Genomic DNA, 22,160 nt, shown 5'->3' with positions numbered 1-22,160 from the left:
GCATACTTTCTAATTCCAATAATATTTTAGGACTGAATGGCTTGATGGAAAGCATGTTGTCTTCGGCAATGTGATCAGCGGTGCGGACGTTGTTCGAAAGATGGAACGATGTGGATCTAAAAGCGGCAAAGTTAATCAGAAAGTGGCTATTGTGGCGTGTGGTGAATTAAAAGGTTAGTTGTTAATCAGTGTATTATAATCGTTATCGAAAGTTAGGTTTATTGCGATGACATCGGCCTTATTCTACATTTTTGGAATTAGTGAAACCAGAAATATCCACACCGAAAAGATGTTACTCGGATATTCTTTTATATAAACCCCCAGCGAGAATTCTACTTTATTTTCCGAGTTAAGATGGATTCCGGTACTTTTAACTTGAGCTATGATTGTCGTCAGATTGGTGTATGGAAGGTTGATAGGAAATCCGTTGATTCTGTACGATGCAAAGAGTTGGTTGAACACGTCTATGTGTCGATCTGTGTTTGCTTCCATGCATAGGTCCACTTCCAAGCTGGACAGGGCATATCGGAGTTGATCACTGATGTATCTGTAAAGAAAAATAGAGAAAAATAAGACCAGGAATAGATACAAGGTTGTTACGACTACGCGGATTTGGTGCAAAATTAGTATTTGGTGAAAATTTAATAAACAAAATTCTGGATCTGAGGACGTTTGTTTGAAAATTAGCTTTATGTCTGTCTAGATGGGCTTTATTTTGTTGTTGAGAATAAAACTTACGTTTGAAGTCTAAAAACATTATTTTTCGGAAAAGTTCAAGCGAATGGCATGCATTTTACACCGGAGGTGGCGTACTTGTTGCAGTTAACTCCAGGTTGAAAGCCAAAATGGTTGAGGACGTTTCATGGCACACCGTTGAGCATGTATGGGTTGTTATTTAGCCTGGTGACAGGCAACTATTCCTCTATGCTGTGTACATCCCTCCGGATCGGACTCGCGACTTGGATCCCATTGACACACACTGCCGATCTGTATCTTGTGCTTCAGATATGGCCGCGCCTTGTGATGAGGTTGTGATTTTGGGCGACTTCAACCTTACGACCATTGCATGGACTCCTATTACAGCGGCTTCTTTCGTCCGGATCTTGAAAGCTCCACGCTCCACGCAGGTGCCGTTAAGCTTCTGGATAACTACAGTATCGCAACGCTATCTCAAGTCAATGGCGAGGTTAACGAGAATAATCGCTCTCTGGACCTCTGCTTTGTGAGTGGTCGTACCACGGGACCTTCCATCTGTTTGGCTCCTGCACCCTTAGTTAAGGATGTTGCTCAGCACCGCCCTCTAGTGATTGCCGTCGAAGATAATGTTAAGACGGACCATCGCAGTATTACTGAAGTGCTATCAAATATGGATTGGGAACACATTCTCGATGTGGACATTAATTCTGCTGCAGAAACTTTTTCTCACATCATCGACCGGCATGTCCAAAAAAGTGGGTTCGATCTGACTCTCGGATCCCGTGGATGACGAATGCTCTCCGGTCGCTGAAAAGGTGCATGAAAGCTGCACTCAGAAGTTACACGAAACATCGTACGTTGCCACTCAAATGCCACTATGTCAGACTCAACAACGAGTACTACTAAGCGACGACTTCTCATCCTTTTGGAGCTACGTAAATGAACAGCGCAAAAAGACTGGATTTGCATTGTCCATGGTATTCAATAGCTAAATTCGCTAAATTCGCTATTGTTTTTGAAGACGAACAACTACCTGTTGATGTCATGACCACCGCTGCCAGCAATGTCCCATTAGCGAATTAATCGCTCGGTGATATCGAGGTGAATGTCGAAGCCATCTCAATAGCGATGTCAAAGCTTAAGACATCATCTAAACCTGGTCCCGACGGTGTTCCTTCGATTATTCTCAAAAAGAATATTACCTGTCTGCTTAAACCCCTTCTCCTGTTATTCCAACTCTCTTTATCCAGCGGCACTTTCCCATCTTGCTGGAAGACTGCAGATATGTTTCCGGTCTGGGAGCATGCATGCCCACTGCATGCCCACTGCAAACAAAATCTTTGCGCTGACCAACATGGCCGTTCAACAACCACTAACTTGTTTTGCCTAACGTCGTACGTCACGGATAGCATGATTGCTCGCACTCAAACAGACGTGATTTACACGGATCTTTCTGCAGCATTCGACAAGCTGAATCATAAAATGGCCATCGCCAAGCTTGACAGACTTGGAGTCGGTGGAAATCTTCTCGATTGGTTTCGATCATATCTGACCGAACGCCAGCTGGTGCTTGCTTTGGGCGATTGTCGTTCAGATAGTTTCCGCGCTTCGTCTAGTATGCCGCATGGCTTGGGGCCATTAATCTTCCTACTTTACTTCAACGATGTCCACCATGCAATCGATGGAAAACGGCTATCCTTTGCGGACGATCTAAAGATATTTCTTCGCATCTGCTCAATAGCCGATTGCCAATCCCTCCAAAACCAGATCACTGTTTTTGCCAACTGGTGTACTCTGAACCGACTTGTGGTCAACCTGGCGAAATGTTCGGTAATTCCTTTTTCACGAAAGAAGGAGCCGATCCGGTTTTAGTTACTCTCTTTTCGACACGACCATCAACCGAGTGCATTGCGTGAAAGATTTGCGAGTTCTTTTGGATTCGCAACTTACATTTACCCAGCACATATCCTTTGTCGTCGATAAAGCGGCCAGAACGCTTGGCTTTGTGTTCAGGGTGGCGAAAAATTTCACCGACGTACATTGCTTGAAGGCACTCTACTACTGCTCTCTCGTCCGATCGACGTTGGAATACTGCTCGGCGGTCTGGTGTCCTTACTACAACAACGGATCGGAGGCCATCGAATCAATACAACGCCGCTTCGTTCGTTTTGCATTGCGCAAACTACCATGGAGAGACCCATTTCGCCTCCCTAGTTATGAGGACCGCTGCCAGCTGATCGACCTTCTTCCGTTGCGTATCCGTTGGGATACGTTACGCAGAGCACTGACCGTCGCTGATATTATACAAGGAAGGATCGATTGTCCAGACATTCTGCAACAAATTTACATTAACGTGCAACATCAGCCATTGCGGAATAGCATAATGTTGAGACTCTTCGCCGCACCAACTATGGTTTGAGCAACGCATTGAATGGGCTACAGAGAGTGTTTGCCTTTGAGCTGTTGACTGCTTGCTGGTCGGAAACGAAGTGAACGAGTCACCAGGTTCTGACAGTTCAACAACTGTATTTATTGTTTAGAGTAGATAGGTTCAGACATACGTTTTCAAGGAAGTAATAGAATTATCATCGTTTACTGATACCAACACAGTGATACAATTTGAATAGAGTGGTTCATTATCCTACATACTCCCCCCGCCATAATCATCTAGTGGTAATAAGCACAGTTTCGATACACATCGCTTAAGGTGGTTATACAACAAAGCCACAAATCGGCCATCTTGGAAACCACGTGCTTTTTCTAGTGATTTTTCAAGAGCACGAATTGCGAGAACCACATACGCCCATAGGGATGAAACATCCGTAGATCATTTGCTTACTTATGCTAAACAATCGACTTTAATTTCAGCATTGTACGAAAATTATTGCGCTGGATTTGAACTTTTGATAATAGGAGTAAAAACCGTGTGGTGAATTTGAAATTCACCACTTGGCTTGATTGTATAATCACCTTAAATTCACCGTTAATGGTACGAAGAGTAACTACTCGTACCATACCATCTGGCCCTGGATGCACTTTAACGACTCGTCCAGTTATCCAAGTAAGGGGGGGTAGGTTGTCGTCCTTTAATAAGCATAATTCAAGCATAATTTTTCATAACGACGTATGTAACAAATATGAGGATTCGAGAAATCCTTTGCTGAAAGTTGGCAAAACTTTTTCTAAAACTGTTTTAAAACTAAATCTTTTTTCAATACTTTTTCCGCTGGCATGCATCATTACAAGACACGTAATAAGCGTGCTTCACAGTAAAGCTCAGTTCATTCAAATTCATTGTGAAAAACGATAAAATTATACATACACCGGTATGCTACACGTACGTCGGTGTACATTGGTCGGTTTTCCATAGTGCACGATTGACGCAACTGCAGTTTTGTTTTAATTTTTTTTGTTACATAGGTCGCTCTTAGTTCCCATATGTTAAAGCGACGTATGTAACAGTGAGACTTCAAAAATAGAAATTTTTACATACGTCGATTCGCAAAAAGATTAAATTTAAGAATTTTAAGATCTGAAATCAGTAAAATCGATGCGTATTATATAAAGCCGCGTGTGATTGTCACGTTGTATTAAAAACCCCGTTTTGTTTACTTTTGTTACATACGTCGTTATGAAAAATTATGCATGAATTGTCCTATTGCCAGGTTGGGTTGACTGCTAGATGAAGACTTAGTTCGCTGCTGAAGATTGTTTAAATATTCAATTCTCCACCTTTTCCAAAATAGTTGAAGATTTTTTTGAACTTCCTCATAACGATTTAATCGGTTTGTAGGAAATCCAGTTACATCTTTGTCTGGTAGGGCATTAATCGGACCACCTGTCAGGAAGTGTCCTGGGGTCAGTGGAGTAATATTATTTGGATCAGAAGACATAGGTGATATCTTGCTTTAATAGCGTTAGCATTTCCTCGTAAGTGGGTATACTAGACCCAAGAACTCGCTTCATGTGATGCTTGACGCTCTTAATTCCCGCTTCCCAGATACCTCCGAAATTAGGTGCTCGAGGAGGAATGAACTTCCATTCAATGCCTTCCATAGCACAAAAACTCTTAATGTCCGGTGACACTTCCTGTTCGAATTTATCGGCTAAGATACCTAGCTCAGTTTTAGTACCAACAAAATTAGTACCGTTATCACAGTGTATAATGCTACTTCGACCACGTTGGCTGCTGAATCTTCTAAGGGCAGCGATGAAGCAAGAACTCGACAATCCACTCACGAGCTCGATATGCACTGCACGAGTAGACAGACAAATGAACAATGCCACATATACCTTCAAAGTTTTTTTAGTTCTCACCAAATTTTCTTTGATTATGAACGGTCCAGCAAAATCAACTCCAGCAACTTGAAACGGTCTTCCTGGATTAATCCTTGCCTCCGGTATTTGTCCCATGATTTGGTGCAAATTTTTTGGGTTGTTTCTGAAGCAAGGGATGCATCGATGAATTATTTGACGAGCCAAGCTTTTTCCGTGGATTGGCCAGTATTCCAATCTCAAGGCGTAGAGTAACCCTTGTGGTCCAACATGTAGATTTTGAGATGATAATCGGTTGCGACTAATCGTGTTAAGTTACACTTTGAGGGTAAGATTATTGGATGCTGTTGATCATATGTTACTCCAGCAGCTTGTATACGCCCACCAACATGTAGCAAACCATTGTCGTCTAGAAACGGGTTTAGCGTTAGCAAAGAGCTGTTTTTCGTTACACACTTTTTATTCTTTAGGTTCTTTACTTCTTCGGTAAAATGTTTTTGTTGAACCATCTTAATGATCCTTATACGGGCTGATTCGATGTCATGTACCGTTAAACCTTCTTGTCGCACTTTTTGATGTTTTCGCCGACAGTTGTTTGCAAACCGCAAAATATAGGCGATAACCCTCTGTAGCTTCCCAAAATTGGAAAATCGGTCAAGAAAATCCAACTCTAACTCTGCATCGGTGTCCTTTTTAGTCACGTTCGTTTCCACAGTTAGTATGCGTGTTGGTTCTTGCATCCACGGTTGTCGATGTTCTCGTAAAAAATTTGGTCCACACCACCATATATCACTGTTAGCTAACTTCTTGGTGGATACGCCTCTAGAGATGAGATCTGCCGGATTGTTTTTTGACCGTATATGATGCCAGTCGTGAATAGACGATTTTTGATTAATCATTTTAACCCTATTGGAAATGAAGGTCGGCCATCTATTTTCCGGTTTGTGGATCCAATCCAGCGTTACCATTGAGTCCGTCCAATAGTGAATTGAATGAATCGATACGTTGAGCGCTTCCTTTGTGGTTTTCATCAACTCCACTAATAATGTAGCTGCTCTTAACCCCATGCGAGGAATAGTTAAATTTTCTTTGTTGCTTCGTTCACTTGATGGGGCGATTCGTGATTTAGCGCATAGTAAGTGTACTTGTACTCCGTTACTGTCCAATGTCCTCATTTAAATGGCCGCCCCATACGCCCGTTTCGCCGCATCGGAGAATCCATGGAGCTCAATAACCTCACGCATCGGCTTAACGTGCCGTTGGAAATTTATTTTTGACAGCTCGTTAATTTGGCTGTTAAACCAACTCCACCGGTCTGCTAGTTCCGATGGCAATAGTTCATCCCAAGCAAGCTTATTAGCCCAAATGTCTTGCATCAACATTTTTCCATGGACGATTATGGGACTAAGAGTGCCTAACGGATCATAAACTTTTTGCACTTCGGAAGGCACATTGCGCTTGGTAATTGCTAGGTGGTTGTTAAACTCATCGCTGAAGCTAAACATATCTGTGCGCGGATTCCATCGTAGACCTAAAATCTTGATGTATTCATCAGTTTGGTTCGGTTCTCCTGGTATGTTGGATGGCCATTTATGCAGTTCGAAGCCAGCACTACTCAGTATTGATATCAACTGCTGTTTAATTACAGCGAGTTCCTTCGAATCGTCGCGACCGGTTAAAACATCGTCCATATAAAAGTCGTTCCCCAATACCTGCTCCGGCAAATAGAATAAATTAATTAGTTTAATATTAGGTTTAGCTAGAACCTAAGTACCTTCGAAGGTTCCGGGTAGATATCAGCAAACTCCCGCGCTAGCTGTTTCAAACATCTCGCTGCTGCGAATGGCGCTGAACATGTACATGATCATGAACATGAACATGTACGTTACTGTTTTCAGGCAATAAGCAGAATGGATAAAGGAAGAACATCTTTGTGCATGTCTGGCAAGTTTATTACAAAAACAATAATAGATTAACAAAACTTTCATTGAATCAATCGAATATTTACACACTGGCGCCGTGTCGAGACCGCCCTTGTTGTGTCTCTGGTCTATGTCCTCGGTGAATCAATGTATGATGTTTACACCCACACTTGATACAGCCTCTGCTGCGACATTGATCTGCTGTATGCTTCGGTTTTAGGCAATTGAAACAAAGGGAGAAACGTTTGACGACCTTGACTTTCTCCTCCACTGATTTCTCGCCAAACCGAAGACAGTGTCCAATGAAATGCTCTTTACTGCAGACTGCACATTTTTGTTCACGTGGAGTTTTACTTACTGTGAATGATCGGGTTTCAAGTTTAGCTTTTTTTGGCATACTGGTTTCGAGGGCTGCTTTTCGCTTGACAGGCATGGCGTCCAACATTTGACATCTACCCAAAACGAAGGTTTCCAGTTGCTTGTATGTTGGCGGTTCTGTTCCCGATGCCATTGATTCCCATTCTCGTCGTGTAACAGGATCAAGCTTGTTTGCCAGTTGGTACACTAACACGGCATCCCATGATTCTACCGGCTGCTTCAGAATTTGAAGACACCTCAGGTTTTTTCTAGCTGTATCAAACAAATTCCTTAGCGCTTCCGCTGATTCCACACCAACAGGTTCCAATTCAAATAAGTCACGCATGTGTTTTTGCACAAGCAATTTAGGGTTGTTGTAGCGATTTACAAGTAAATCATATGCTACCAAATAATTGGATTCTGTTGTTTGCAGCGAGTCCACCAATCCTAATGCCGTACCTCGGAGAGACAGTTTGAGATACTCAAACTTCTGAATAGTTTCCAAAGTATTTCGTTTGTGAATGAGGGCGTTGAATTTATCAAACCATTCAAGCCAGTTCTCGTTGGCTCCAGAGAATGTTGGCAAGTCTACGGTTGGTGGACGGACCATGTCGCCCCCAGATCTATGTTCTGCATTGCTTCTCTTGTTGATAATCGCTTTGTCAAACATAGCTAAACCGGCTACGTATTTAACCTCAACTTCGTCCCGCTTATCAGCTTCATTTGGTATATATTGCTCCAACCAATTTTGTGCCTGGTCGAAATTTTTGTAGCAGTCTCGTAGCATGTCGCGTCGTGTCTTCAGTAACATCACATCACTTTCAAAAACATACATGGTTTCAATTATGTTGGCAATCCTCGTTATAGCATGGTTTCGTTGTACCGAAAAACGATCGAAATCCGATTGCAGCACGAAAGTTGGCTGATCGCTTCTTTCGCCCGTTGTCTCCTCCTGCATAATTGCAACATTATGTGGGCTCTCCTCCGCCATTATTGTACCTGTTGAGATATTATCACGTGAAAGTTATGCCTTCTAGCGTACGTTTTTTTTTCAAATTTTATTTAAATTATTCGTATCATTACTTTTTAAACAAAGTTCTTGTCAGGCACCACAATCAAAATTTCTTGTTTGGCACTGTGCAGACCGATCAACCCACGCGTCGATCTTGAATTTAAATTAATTACATCTGACAGAAAATCACTTCCGTTTCATGCGCCATATTGAATACGACCCTCGTGTCAATTCAAACTATCGAAATTTTCATTTTAACGCGCATTGAATACGACCCACGTGTCGGATTTACTATTCGCTAAAAGCATCATTTTGATTTCGACCCTCGTGCCGATTCAATTCCGAGAATATTAACTTCCCAAGCGAAGTACCATAGATATAGATCTACTCCCAAATTTTCACTATTCGCTTGATGCGCCATTTTGAATGCGACCCTCGTGTCGATTCCATAGTATTTGATTTTTTGTTTCATAGCTATTCAATGTCTGCTGCGCCCCTACGTTTTGAAAAAAAAAGAATTTTCACACTTTACCTGTTTTCGCTTCGCTGGTATCCGGTTCGAAGGACCACTTTATGTTTGCCTTTGAGTTGTTGACTGCTTGCTGGTCGGAAACGAAGTGAACGAGTCACCAGGTTCTGACAGTTCAACAACTGTATTTATTGTTTAGAGTAGATAGGTTCAGACATACGTTTTCAAGGAAGTAATAGAATTATCATCGTTTACCAGGGGGAGAAGGTGGAGCACTGAATCCCTACCCCAACATGTGCGACATCTGGATTTGGTTCTAAACTGTAAACAACAGTGTTAATCCTCTACCACCTTTTTGTTATGGCGAGGCAATTTTTATGCACACTTTTGTTTTCGATATTTTATCAAAATTAAACACTGAATCATGCAGCAATATAACGATGTGGTATGCTTGAGATACCTGCTTGATTATAGGGACTCGAAAAAGAATTTATTTGCTGTAACTAACCGAATATAAAAATGTTCACATTAACGATTGCGCCCTAACACCGGTTCTAAGCTTCGATGCAGAGTACACGAGCTTTGTTCGCCAGTGACAGGCGTATGAGGCCCTTGTCGTTTACTGATACCAACACAGTGATACAATTTGAATAGAGTGGTTCATTATCCTACAGAGAGTTTTTAGTAGGGTGGCATCAGTTCAGTATTTGATTACCACTTGACAAGATATGTGCTTCGCCGTAGTTTTGTAAATGTTTTTCGTCGTAATAGCTGACGCGCATATGCAAGATAAGTGTACTTTAGTCTCATGACAATTTGATTTTTGTGATTTTACTGTTTTATTAATTAGTTATTATTGTAGTGACCATACTAGTTTTAAATAATCATTAGGCTTACGAACAACCTGTTGTTGTACACCATAAATAAACAAATAAACATTCTTAACCCTTAAATGCGCAATGTTGTTTTAAAACAACAAACCGAAAAGACGTTTATTGTTAATGATTTCAATGGTTATTTAAATTAAAAATATTTCCGACGATTTTTATAAAAATCGCCTTGCGCCTTTAAGGGTTAAAGCCTGTCCACGTTAAATTTCAGACACCCATCTAACAATGCGATTTTTGAAAAATTTCACAAGCCACTGAGACGATCAATTTACATAACAGCTAAATCTGTTCGCACTAGCACCAATTGCAAGGGAGTTCGTGGGACAGTACCAGGCGGGTTTTTTGGGCGAACGCTCCACCACGGACCAGGTGTTCGCCATTCGCCAAGTACTGCAGAAGTGCCGCGAATACAACGTGCCCACACATCATCTATTCATCGACTTCAAAGCCGTATATGATACAATCGATCGGGACCAGCTATGGCAGCTAATGCACGAAAACGGATTTCCGGATAAACTGACACGGTTGATCAAAGCGACGATGGATCGGGTGATGTGCGTAGTTCGAGTTTCAGGGGCATTCTCGAGCCCCTTCGAAACCCGCAGAGGGTTACGGCAAGGTGATGGTCTTTCGTGTCTGCTATTCAACATCGCTTTAGAAGGGGTAATACGAAGAGCAGGGATTAACACGAGTGGTACAATTTTCTATAAGTCCGTCCAGCTATTTGGCTTCGCTGACGACATAGATATTATGGCACGTAACTTTGAGAAGATGGAGGAAGCCTACATCAGACTGAAGAGGGAAGCCAAGCGGATCGGACTAGTCATCAACACGTCGAAGACGAAGTACATGATAGGAAGAGGTTCAAGAGAAGACAATGTGAGCCACCCACCGCGAGTTGGCATCGGTGGTGATGAAATCGAGGTGGTAGAAGAATTTGTGTACTTGGGCTCACTGGTGACTGCCGAAAATGATACCAGCAGAGAAATTCGGAGGCGTATAGTGGCTGGAAATCGTGCATACTTTGGACTCCGCAAGACGCTTCGATCGAATAGAGTTCGCCGCCGTACCAAACTGACCATCTACAAAACGCTCATTAGACCGGTAGTCCTCTACGGACACGAGACCTGGACGATGCTCGTGGAGGACCAACGCGCACTCGGAGTTTTCGAAAGGAAAGTGCTGCGTACCATCTATGGTGGGGTGCAGATGGCGGACGGTACATGGAGGAGGCGAATGAACCACGAGTTGCATCAGCTGTTGGGAGAACCATCCATCGTTCACACCGCGAAAATCGGACGACTGCGGTGGGCCGGGCACGTAGCCAGAATGTCGGACAATAACCCGGTGAAAATGGTTCTCGACAACGATCCGACGGGCACAAGAAGGCGAGGTGCGCAGCGGGCAAGGTGGATCGATCAGGTGGAAGATGACTTGCGGACCCTCCGTAGACTGCGTGGCTGGCGACGTGTTGCCATGGACCGAGCCGAATGGAGAAGACTCTTACATACCGCACAGGCCACTTCGGCCTTAGTCTGAAATAATAATAATAAATCTGTTCGCTTTACGGTCGGGGTTCTGCCAAACCGCACCAAGCGCCTTTTTGACTGACAAGTAATATTGTGCCTTGCAACAAAATGATAACTTTCGTGATCATTCTCTAAAGCTCTCATAGATGTGAAAAATTTCTCCGCAGTACAAATAGCACGTGCTATCCAAGTATTCACCGCCGGAATGCACCACGTGGCGATCAAATTTTAAAAAATATCGAAGTAGCTTTTTTCTGCAGGTATGTTTTTCTTTGGCGACTATCTGGCGCGTATTTTTCGTTGCGACCAAAAATGAGCGGAAGAGTATATTTCTAGATTGCTTTGAGAATAGGTCGTATGTGCAAAAGAGAGATTCTCTTTGTTCACGCTCTCTTTCGCTAATAGATCGGCAAGTTTAGCATTTTCTGCTACATTTTCACTTTAGCACGCTAGACAAAGTTATTGTCTTTAGATATCTGCCAAAAAATCCAACACAAATTTGTGTATAGCTTTGTAATAATCGAAAGAGAATGTAACCGAAGAGAGGCTCTCTTTTGCACATACGACCTATTCTCAAAGCACTCTAGATTTTTTTGTGAGCGTTTGTAGAAATCTCGGGTACTTATTCAAAAGGACGTATGGGATTTTGTAAACAAAGATTGAAACGTCGATTTATCCGATCCGATGGCACTCCCTCGCAAACCAACACCAAAAACAGGTAGCCGAAGCCTTCCCCTACCTGTCTGTGGTGATGGTTTGCGTGGGAGGGCTATCAGATCGGATAAATCGACGTTTCAATCTTTGTTAACAAAATCACATACGTCCTATTAAATAAGTACCCGAGAAATAGTGTTATTCAATATAAATAGACTCTCGCAACTAATTAGGATTTTGTAAGTAGGCCTTGATTTTGTTACTGAGACGATCAATTTACATAACAGCTAAATCTGTTCGCTTTACGGTCGGGGTTCTGCCAAACAGCACCAAGCGCCTTTTTGACTGACAAGTAATATTGTGCCTTGCAACTAAATGATAACTTTCGTGATCATTCTCTAAAGCTCTCATAGATGTGGAACATTTCTCCGCAGTACAAATAGCACGTGCTATCCTGAGATGAGATAAGACAACTCAGAGCTGAATGCCCTCGCACAACTTCTCCACGATTCACACGACGGGCACTTCCAGTGTGACCATCTTGTTTTAACTAACTGAAAATTATCAAGGCGCACACATTTCAACCAATAATTATCGAATGTTGAGCTGTTGATCTGTATTTCCAAATTGCAATTCTGTATATGATTGCAACATATTTTTCTCATACCGTTTCGCGTTTCAACTAGTAATACAAAAGTTTGTTCGTGTTTACTTGCATCTTTCGAAATTGAAGTTGGAAAATCCCCGACTACTAGCAACACCGCGAAAGTAATAACAAAGCACCCGACTGCAAAATAAAGCAACGCTGCGTTTGCCGGCGTCTGTCAAATCGCCCAATAAAAATTGGCCTTTTCTGACAGGCAAATGGTTTCAAAAAAGGACAGTGAGATGTCTTATCTCATCTCAGGTGCTATCCAAGTATTCACCGCCGGAATGCACCACGTGGCGATCAAATTTTAAAAAATATCGAAGTAGCTTTTTTCTGGAGGTATGTTTTTCTTTGGCGACTATCTGGCGCGTATTTTTCGTTGCGACCAAAAATGAGCGGAAGAGTATATTTTTTTGTGAGCGGTTGTAGAAATAGTGTTATTGAATATAAATAGACTCTCGCAACTAATTAGGAATTTGTAAGTAGGCCTTGACTTTGGACAGCTAAATAAATGACATTCTGTCAAAGACTACGATAAAAACTGGATGTTTTATTAGCTTCTACAGCGGTACAGTATTTTGTTTGTAAAAATAAACCGGAAAATCGTTTCATATCATATGAAGGTTCATCTAATCATCATACAATGTTCTGTGAAATTGTTCTGTAGCATACCAACTGCCGTTTTTGCAATTCTGAGGTCAATCGAGCAATCAGAACCAATTCCCAGATCGAATGAGTGACGGAGGTGTATTTTCCTATATATTTTGGATGAAATCCCCATACTCACTTCAAATCAAATGCGCCAGCTTATGCAGCAAGCGATAGAGCTGAAATTTTGAGAGATTAATTTTCTCACCCAAAGACACAATCCTGGGGGATGCCCCGTGGAATTAGACAACTTTTTGTTTCCTGGGCCAGTCTATTGGTGATGATTCTCTTTGTCGTACACGTCGTACATGATTCCCTACCCTTATCCAAAATCCAAAATTCATAAATATAAAGGCAGTATGATTTACCTGTTCCAAATTGTCTTTCGATGCGTTCGCCAGAAGGCAATTTTCTTCATAATTTTGCGCTCAATTGTTTTCTGCAGGTCGCGAACGTTTAGAGAGTTCTTGTACAAAAAGTTCCCATCGTGAACACAACCAGTCGGAGCTGCCATTGCTCTACCGAACAGCGGTCTCCAGTAAGCCGACTTGCTAACATCCAACTGCGTCAAGAAAACTCGATTTTCTTTCTGTATGTTTCCCCATACGTTGTCTTGATTGACGATGTAGTAGATGCGGATCAGTGGACAGTATGTATCGGTACTATTGTACTTTTTGCCGCTAGTTGGATCGACTATGAAATAGTCGTTTCCTTCGCGTAGTAAGACGAAAGTGCTGTCCCCTGTCAGAAGACTGTGCCCGAGAATGAGATAGGCATCGTACTCAAGGATGATGTAGAAACAAGCTAGTAGTACTCCCAGATCTTTGGGAGAGGCGCACATAATGTTGATCATTTCCTGCGAATAATTAGTTTTATCAAATATTAGGCGATGGTCATTACATCGATTCTTATCAAAACACTTACTCTATTTGTCAACCAAATGCCCTCAAGCTGGGAACACGCATCGGTGTTGTAATAAACTGGAATCAAGCACACATACCGCCTGATCATGCGTTCCACATTTTCGTCAAACACAAAAGGTATATTGATTGGACCGAGCAGCCTTGTGATACATACTCGTTTGCCACTAAGGAGAGTAACCAGCGGCAGTTTGGCTCTCAAAGGAAATTCCTCGCGATACTCCTCGTACCAAAGATAAATCCTGGCCTTGGTCTGTTCCAGTTCTACACATTCTAGCTCGTTAGTATCGATCGTCGGAATTTCCACGTTTGGCTCCAAATTGATGAACAAGGAAATATGTGTCAACTCTCGCATATCGGGTAGACTGGACCCAATTATCATGGAAGAGTATTCTGGAGATTCACTGTTGCTACGTGTGTATCCAAATAGAATCGGTGGGGTTTTGATTTCGAAAGTACCTTCAATCTGCCGAAGAAGAACTTGGATTATCAATTACCAATGACAAATCACCATCGAATACTATACTTACTCGCTGGTTCAGATAGATGGTGCTTATTGGAATTCGCAACTGACCGAGCCATCTACTCGAGATTCTTTGATAGACTTCCGTTTGTCTAGAGCGATCGTCTTCCAAGAGGTCTTCCATGAACTCGTCGTACAAATCAATGCTCAAGTATTTCCGAATCTGATCGCTGTTGGCCTCGAGAGGAATCGCCAGCTGTTCGTTCCATGTTGGATTGGTCCCATCCGCAGTAGACGTTCGTAGAATTTTATCCTTGATCGATATTGTGATGTAAGGTCGCACATTTGATGCGCGAAATGCTACAATGCAATTGAAAAGAATATTAAATCTAAGTAACAGTTTAACGTTCGTTCGTTTATACAAAATTTTGTCGAAGATAGATTGCTATTGCGTCGACCGGCGGACGACAACTGGTGATCTTCCGATCTGCTGGGAATTCCAAATGCTCTCACGACCGTTACTACTATTTTAAACTGGTTAACATCCGACACGCGTATCGAGGTTCTGCTCATAGGAGACCGCCTTGAAGGTTTCAGCGGTCTTCGGGGACCGAAAATTTCCAAAAATGCCAAGCTTAACGTTCCAAATGTGGGCATTTGATCTCCGATCAGCAAATTGTCATCGATTTTGTCTTGATTGATTACGCTGCAGTGATTGGTTATGGTATCGTAAACCTTTTTGAGATACTTTTTTCCGCGATGTCGTTGTAGATCTATAGGATCCGTACCGAGTGTTTCGTCAATGATTTTGGTTTCATCCGGGATTTCCACTTCCCGATCCAGTTGGGGTATAAATTTTATGTTCTTGTACTTCAAATTACTGTAAAACCGTTGGCTCAACATATTCAATCGCTCGTTTCCGTTGATCTCCTCCTCGGAGCAAAAAGCCAACACGTCTTCGTTGAAAATGAATTGTTCATCTTTCTCATAGAGATCGTCTTTCTCGTCGTCAGAATCGTGCTCTTGTTCTTCCTTCTCAAGTGCTTTCATGATAATTTCCGCATCCGAACTGTTGGGATCGAGTGTCTGCTCATCAAACCACTTGTGTATCAAATCTCGAGATAATTGAATTCGCTTTGGCACATTTCTACGTTTGGAAGGACTTGGAAATTTAGATCCACCGTATTCCAGCCAACCTACTTTCAAGTCAATTTTTCCGTTGCGATACTCATTGGGTTTGAACAGTTTTCCAGAGGAAAATTCGTACTGCACGTATTCGATATCTTCAAACAGTTCGTTAGAATTCGGCAAAGGAATAAATATTTCTGCTAGTTTCAACTTGATTTTCAATCGATTCTTTTCGTATAACTCAATTTTCATAGTTTCCGGGATTTTTGTCGTCAATTTTATCGAAAAAGACGTATTGAAATCAACGAGGAAATTGTTCTGGAACTGTCTTGACTTTGTGGATGCCACGTGTTTGTCATCGATGTAAAATTTAATCTTGTAGCGCAAATCTTTCTTGACATGAGTCTCAAAAACGTTCTCTTGGTCTTTGTGCATAACTATGTTAACCAGTGGTTCGTCCGGTGATCGGAAAGATTCGTTGAATGATTTTTTGAAATCATGTTTCAGTCGAGCATGGTCAGGTTTTTTAGGTTTTTGAACCCCCAATATTTCGACTTTGTCCGTACTCTGTTCCAAGTCACGTAGGTATGATTTGTAGTCCTGCTTTTCTTTCATATACAGGTTTTGCTCTTCTTCGAGTGTTTCATCAAGTTCCATTGCGTAGCGTTTATTCCAGTTGTCGTTGTTTTCTTGTTGATCAACTTCTTCGTTAGTGATTGTCATGTTGAAGCCTTGATCAGACTTTTTGTCCTGGTGAATATGAATAAAAAGCCAGAAACTCAATTTAAGTCCTATTATAATCCCCTTATTCACATAAAAGGGACATATCAATTTTCTCAAGTAATTGGGACTTTTCAAACTCAGAAATACATACAATTTGAAAAAATTGATAATTTCTGCAAACTTTTTTTGTTTTGTTTGAGAGACTTTCAGCCCAGGGCTGGCTCGTTTTTAATCTGCAATATTTCTGAAAGCTCTGTATACATTGCTATGAAACTATTAAATGAACCATAACAATGTTTAATTTTCATGTAAAAGCGTACCACATTTCAAAATGTGACTATGAATAAACAGCAAGGTGGTTTTGATTTTAAAATTTCTGAAACAAAATTTCAATCTACAATGTCTAAGAGGCAACTTTAGGCTTTTTTATGAAAGAAAATCAAAACCGTAAAAAATCGTCATGGGACTCTTATGCGAATTGGGGCAGTATAGTAATCACCAACTTAATAAAAAGTACTCACCTTCAAATCTTTCCAAATCTCGACTATCTGCTGTTCTAAGAGTCTTTCGCATTTCGCTTCTTTGTAGATCAGTTTCCGCAATTCACGACGCTGAATCTGGAAACTCACATCTTCTGCATGGGAACCATCCCCACCCGACTGCCGCAAGTGGTCCAACTTTTGCTGCAACACGGGAATCACTTTCAATTTCCTGTTGGTGTAGTACTGTTTGTAGCACTGTTCCAGTTTCAGTCTCAATCGAATAATTTCATCGAACGAAGGGTGATTCTCGAATCGTAGTTTTCCGATCAAGATTTTCACTGTACGCTCCATGGGCAGCTGCTCTGCCGTCTCGGACATTCGCATTGGTTCTATAAAATATGGCATGAACTTCTTACCACAAACCCCTTTCATTCGTTTGTCGGTTATGAAGTTTTGCAGGTTGACCAAATCACCACTGGCATCGAACCATTCTTCGTGTTCTTCTTCGATCAGCCGGTTTATCATTCGACATTTATTGGCTTCATCAAGATTAGGCTTCAGCGGTATACTTACTGCACTTGCACTTTCTTGGTCCGAGTGAATGGACACTTCCTCGAGCTTTGCTCTAAAATCGGACAATTGCTTTGATGGAATGAAAAGCAAACTTTCATCATCGAAAGTGATTTTCACAAGTTTATACGGTTCTATTACTTGATCCTCTTCCGGTTGGATGTACGATGAAGCAAGGTGTGTCGGAGAATCCTGAACATTGGAATCGCTTTGAATTGAGGGTGATTTCTCAAGCGGAACGCCCTCCGAATTACCGGTATCCTCGAGATACTCGTTTGCATCGTAATACACCTCTGGTAAAGAATCAACGAAGAAAAGAACTTCACGATCATAATTATCTAGAGGATCGGTTCGGTCATTGATTCTAAGTTTCTCCAAAGATGATTTAATTTCCTGCTCTTCTCGAATGTAATCAGGATTCAACTGAGGTTTAGGCTTCCGAACGATTGCGGGTTGCTCTGCAGGCTCGGGGTGAGACGCTATGTTTGGCTGAGGATGTTTTATGTTTTTTGATTGAGATTGGCGTTTGCGATGACGACCACGTGTTCGATGCTTTCGCGGTGACTTCGGCTTCAAATCAGCCATGCCTGTCAATTTATATCTGTTCCAGATAATTATATGCTAATAACTATTTAAACTGTAATTCAAGAATTAGAAAATAGATTCAAGTCTAAAGACCAACCATAATAAGCTAATTCAAAAGTTGTTGTGTGCTTGGTTACTTGGCAACCGTTACCAACAACAACTCTTATGGTACTCGCATGTTGACGTTATTTCGGTTTTCGTGACTTTTGAGTTAACTACATGAGCAGTGTTCATTTTCGCCATATACCCTTTCACTGCCCATGATTGCATATCTATTTTGTTAAATTTGGCTCGATATTGAGTTAAGCATAATTTTCTAATTGTTAGTTTATTCATCTTTCTATGTAAAATTCTTGTTATTGCAAATCTTGAAAAAAAAATCTAGTGGTTTTGTAACATTGAGCAAAGTGACCGCAAAACAGTTAAACTGAAAATTCTGTCGCCTGAACAAAAATTAACGTAATTAATTTTCTCTCGAAAAACAAGTGCAAATATCAACGGGTGGCCACTAAAAACGGGAATTTAAATACTTCAATTATTTTCTATGAGAACATTAATGCTTTTATTAATGCATAATATTGAAATAAGACGACGGTAATGTTCAACATCATGAATGCTACCCTTCTTCTTCTTCTTCTTCTTCAATGACTCTTCATTCCAACTGGAACTTGACCTGCTTTTCAACCTAGTATTCTATTAGCATTTCCTCAGTTATTGATTATGTATCTTGTGTAGCAAGTACAATGGATACACTATGCCCAGGGTGTCCAGAATGTTTCCAACCCGAAAACATCCTAGACCGGACCGGACTGTTAATGAACCGCCAAAACGATGATGGGTTTGACTTAACTTCCTCTTGGACACGAAAAATGTAGTTACGGAAAGTAGTGTTAACAAATTCGCCATACTCTGCTTCGATGCGTTGAAGAAACGTTCTATTATCAAAATTCCGGTTTTTGAAATACTGTCGTCGTGCCTTGCGGAGAACGTTACGCATGTGTTGTAAGTCTGCGTTCCACCAAGGTTGCTTGAATGTCCGACGCGTGGAGCATCTACGGATAGTAGTATGCCTTCTGAGATCGTATCAAACAGTACTGTAGAACACTGAGATAGCCATATTCACATCGGTTCCACCAACGATTTGATGCCAATCGAGTGAGCCAAACTACGACTTTACAGCATCAAAGTCACAACGTGCAAAATCTAATTCTTGATTAGAGGTGATACTTCGAGAACGATCCAAAGTACGTTGTATTGTTATACGTTTAGATTTAACAAACGGTTTATGATGGCGGTCTGGTCTTAAAGACACTCCTCACGGAATCCAAATTTCAAAGTACTCGCGTTTTCAAGGGCACACCATTGCTTTCACACTGTAAGCCACTTCTTAGTGATGATCAGCACGGATTTACTGTCGGTCGCTCAACTTCCACCAATTTACTGTGCCTCATGTCCTACGTCACAAATAGTCTAACAGAACTGGCTCACCACCGAACGGTGGTAAACCTGGCCAAGTGCTCTGTCTTAACGTTTTCACGAAAACAACACCATAGAGCGAGTGAGCCATGTGAAGGACCTCGGCGTGATCCCAGACTCGCCACTAGTATTCAAGCAACACAGCTCATTCATCTGGGATTCATCTTCAGAGTTGCGAAGAATTTCACCGACATATACTGTTTAAAAGCTCTCTATTTCTCCCTGGTGCGCTCGACTCTAGAGTACTGTTCTGTTGTCTGGAGTCCGTCTTACAACAACGGTGCTGAAAGAATCGAATCTGTTCAGCGCCGTTTCCTTCGATTCGCGCTTCGTAGGCTACCTTGGCTGGATCCGTTTCGCCTACCGAGTTACGAAAGCTGATGTCAGTTGATAAACTTGGTGCTACAACAGCCTCTGTAGCAGCCATATGTTGCGGCTGCCCTTTCGTCGTACAAATTATGGCATGCATGGAGCTCTTTGAGGCCTACAGCGTATCTTCAACAGAGTCGCACCACTCTTCGATTTCCACGTCACACGGAGCATGTTAAGCCGAAGATTTTCATCGTTCTTCGCAGACATAAACAGACGAAGACAATGACTATGCTTGTTTAAATGTTCACTTTTTTTCAAATACTCTACATACATCATTAGGGCCAAATGTAGCGTGTTGATGCATCAACAATAAAGATAAAGAATATACGGAATTAACGCACAACTGTCATTTTTATTATTTTACTTCAGCTGAAATTATAAAAATGACAGTTGTGCGTTGCTTCCGTATCGAATGGTGTGCCCTTGAAAACGCGAGTACCGTCAACTGGGGGGAAGATGATCATTTTTAAGACAAAACATGCAATAACAATGTGTGTTTACATTTTAAATCGAAACAAATATTTTCAAAACATGTACTGCTATACGTTGCAATAATCAACAACTTTAGTTTTCTTAAATGCATTCGCATTTATTAAAATAAATTAAATTATCACACATTTTTTGAGTAATCTGGTTTGGGGTGAAGTTGATCAAGACAGCTCTACTAAAATAGTTATGACCTAGTAGTCAAAATACACTAGGTTATTTGTATGAATGTTGAATTTACTACGTAAAGAAGTCTACGAAGTCAATATTTGAATAGAAAATAGCGTCATTTATGACTATATCTCTCTTTCTTCCACAAAATACATTTTCATGATTATAATCGAAAAACTCGGATTTCTACCTAGCGGTAACATTACTTGAACGGAGAATATTGTTGACTATCGCTTCATAAAAAAATTTGGCAGTTTTGACTGACACATCAAATGATCATCTTCACCTCAATGATCATGTTCCCCCCAGTTGACGGTACTTTGAAATTTGGATTCCGCTTCAATCAGTTCATTGACGTTACTATTTGACTATTTGAACTTAATTTTCTTGTCCGCTTGTACCATGGTAGGTGGTGTGTGTCCTTAGTAATAGATTAGTATATGCTCCGTTTGTAGGCAATATGGTTCTAGCATGCTTATAGAAGTGCGGCGACTTGAAGCGTCAACCAGTGCAATTGTTTCAAACATTTTACATAAATGCTTCCAGAAACCTCCAGAAACAGGTCATAGACCAGAAAACCAGGGGCCTTATTGCGCATTTCTTTTTGACAGCTCTCTCGTATGACAGTAGTTTGCATGGTTTGCTCTGGGTTTGCTTTGTTTCTAGTCGAGGTGCGCAATGCCACCCAGTTCCAGCGTTAAAAAACAGAGGTTTAATGATGGACTTGCTACATAGAAACCATTTAATTTTTGAATCAGATAGAGCAAAAATGCAAATCCATCAATAGTTCGTATTTAACTTTCTATTCGACGCCATATTGGGTTTTCATTTATTTACGTGAAGATTACGTAACACTGGTTATTCAAAAATATCGGAACATCAACGACACAAACTCGCCTAAATCGTTAACGTGCACATACAGTCATAATCACCAACGTTTTGAGTAAACTTGACGTGAAATTCAGGTGAGTATTACTAACGTCACGTATCGGCGAATCTTGTCCAGCACTATGAGGCCGGATCCCAGCTTGTTTATGGTACCAAAGCGTTGATAGAAGGTAGCCGCTCGATGCCCGCTTTTCCCCACTTTCTGTCATGTTCAGCAGATTTCCTGCAGCTCTACGACGTTGAAGTTGCGGGAATGTAATTCATCGTATATTATCCCAAGATGAATACACCACTAGGTGTTCAAATCTGCCAAATTCACGATTTAGCCATCTCCGGTTTGTTTTCGTTTTGCACTGAACATTAATTTTTCACTCCCGCCTTCTTTTTCTCCACAAACTTGGCAGATTTGAGCATCTAGTACTATTCATCTGGGGTTATCCCATCCTGCGAACCGTAGCGACTTGCAGTTTCCATTTTCTAATCGTTTATTATTTTTTTATTTTATTTTATTTAGTCTATTATCTTATATTCATTTCATTTAATTAGTTAACATCTAAACAAATAACACTGAATCAACAAATTGATGCCACAACACACGGTTTGAGGCAGGCTACTGACATCCTATTGTTTAGCCCATCGCCAGATCGTAGCCAGGATGTCCTGGGCTATATATTTTTTTTCATACTGCGTTTCAATGATGACAGCGGTCTATGTCTATTGATGATGATGACACCGCGCTTGTCACCGGGTCGGTTTGAGGCCACATCTCTCCATCCTCGAATGCGCCCCGCGCTC

The 22,160-nt window shown here is 41.3% G+C and overlaps 2 protein-coding genes across 3 annotated transcripts in view; one reads left to right on the top strand and one right to left on the bottom strand.

Annotated features, from left to right (window-relative positions):
- The window catches only part of LOC134212569 (peptidyl-prolyl cis-trans isomerase E), a 45,652-nt gene that overhangs the window by 966 nt on the left and 22,526 nt on the right, over positions 1–22,160 (top strand). The window contains exons 3-4 of one of the 2 annotated variants that reach the window (XM_062690554.1): positions 31–173; positions 11,411–11,482. In XM_062690554.1, coding sequence (XP_062546538.1) covers positions 31–173; positions 11,411–11,466 — 199 coding nt within the window. In that variant the 3' untranslated portion in view covers positions 11,467–11,482. Of the gene's footprint in view, positions 1–30; positions 174–11,410; positions 11,483–22,160 lie in introns of those variants that run through there. The other variant, XM_062690555.1, reaches the window with a different exon arrangement.
- LOC134212564 (coiled-coil and C2 domain-containing protein 2A) lies at positions 103–18,073 on the bottom strand. Its single transcript, XM_062690541.1, has 6 exons — positions 16,857–18,073; positions 14,907–16,362; positions 14,552–14,844; positions 14,026–14,487; positions 13,470–13,957; positions 103–547 (listed from the first exon to the last, which is right to left on the bottom strand). Exons 1-6 carry the CDS (start codon positions 17,970–17,972, stop codon positions 244–246), a joined length of 4,119 nt encoding a protein of 1,372 aa, XP_062546525.1. The 5' UTR covers positions 17,973–18,073; the 3' UTR covers positions 103–243.

The sequence above is a fragment of the Armigeres subalbatus genome, chromosome 2 (genome assembly GCF_024139115.2).
Source record: "Armigeres subalbatus isolate Guangzhou_Male chromosome 2, GZ_Asu_2, whole genome shotgun sequence".
NCBI lineage: Eukaryota > Metazoa > Arthropoda > Insecta > Diptera > Culicidae > Armigeres > Armigeres subalbatus.
This window is presented reverse-complemented; position numbering and strand designations above follow the sequence as displayed.

Bases quoted from the DNA above. Each gene is read 5' to 3' on its own strand.
- LOC134212564 (XM_062690541.1), bottom strand. From the start codon at position 17,972: ATGGCTGATTTGAAGCCGAAGTCACCGCGAAAGCATCGAACACGTGGT. The intron at 14,845-14,906 runs GTATAAACGAAC...ATTGCATTGTAG, and splicing joins TCTATCTTCGACAAAATTTT to CATTTCGCGCATCAAATGTG. The intron at 548-13,469 runs GTAAATCATACT...TTTTCTTTACAG, and splicing joins CGAAAGACAATTTGGAACAG to ATACATCAGTGATCAACTCC.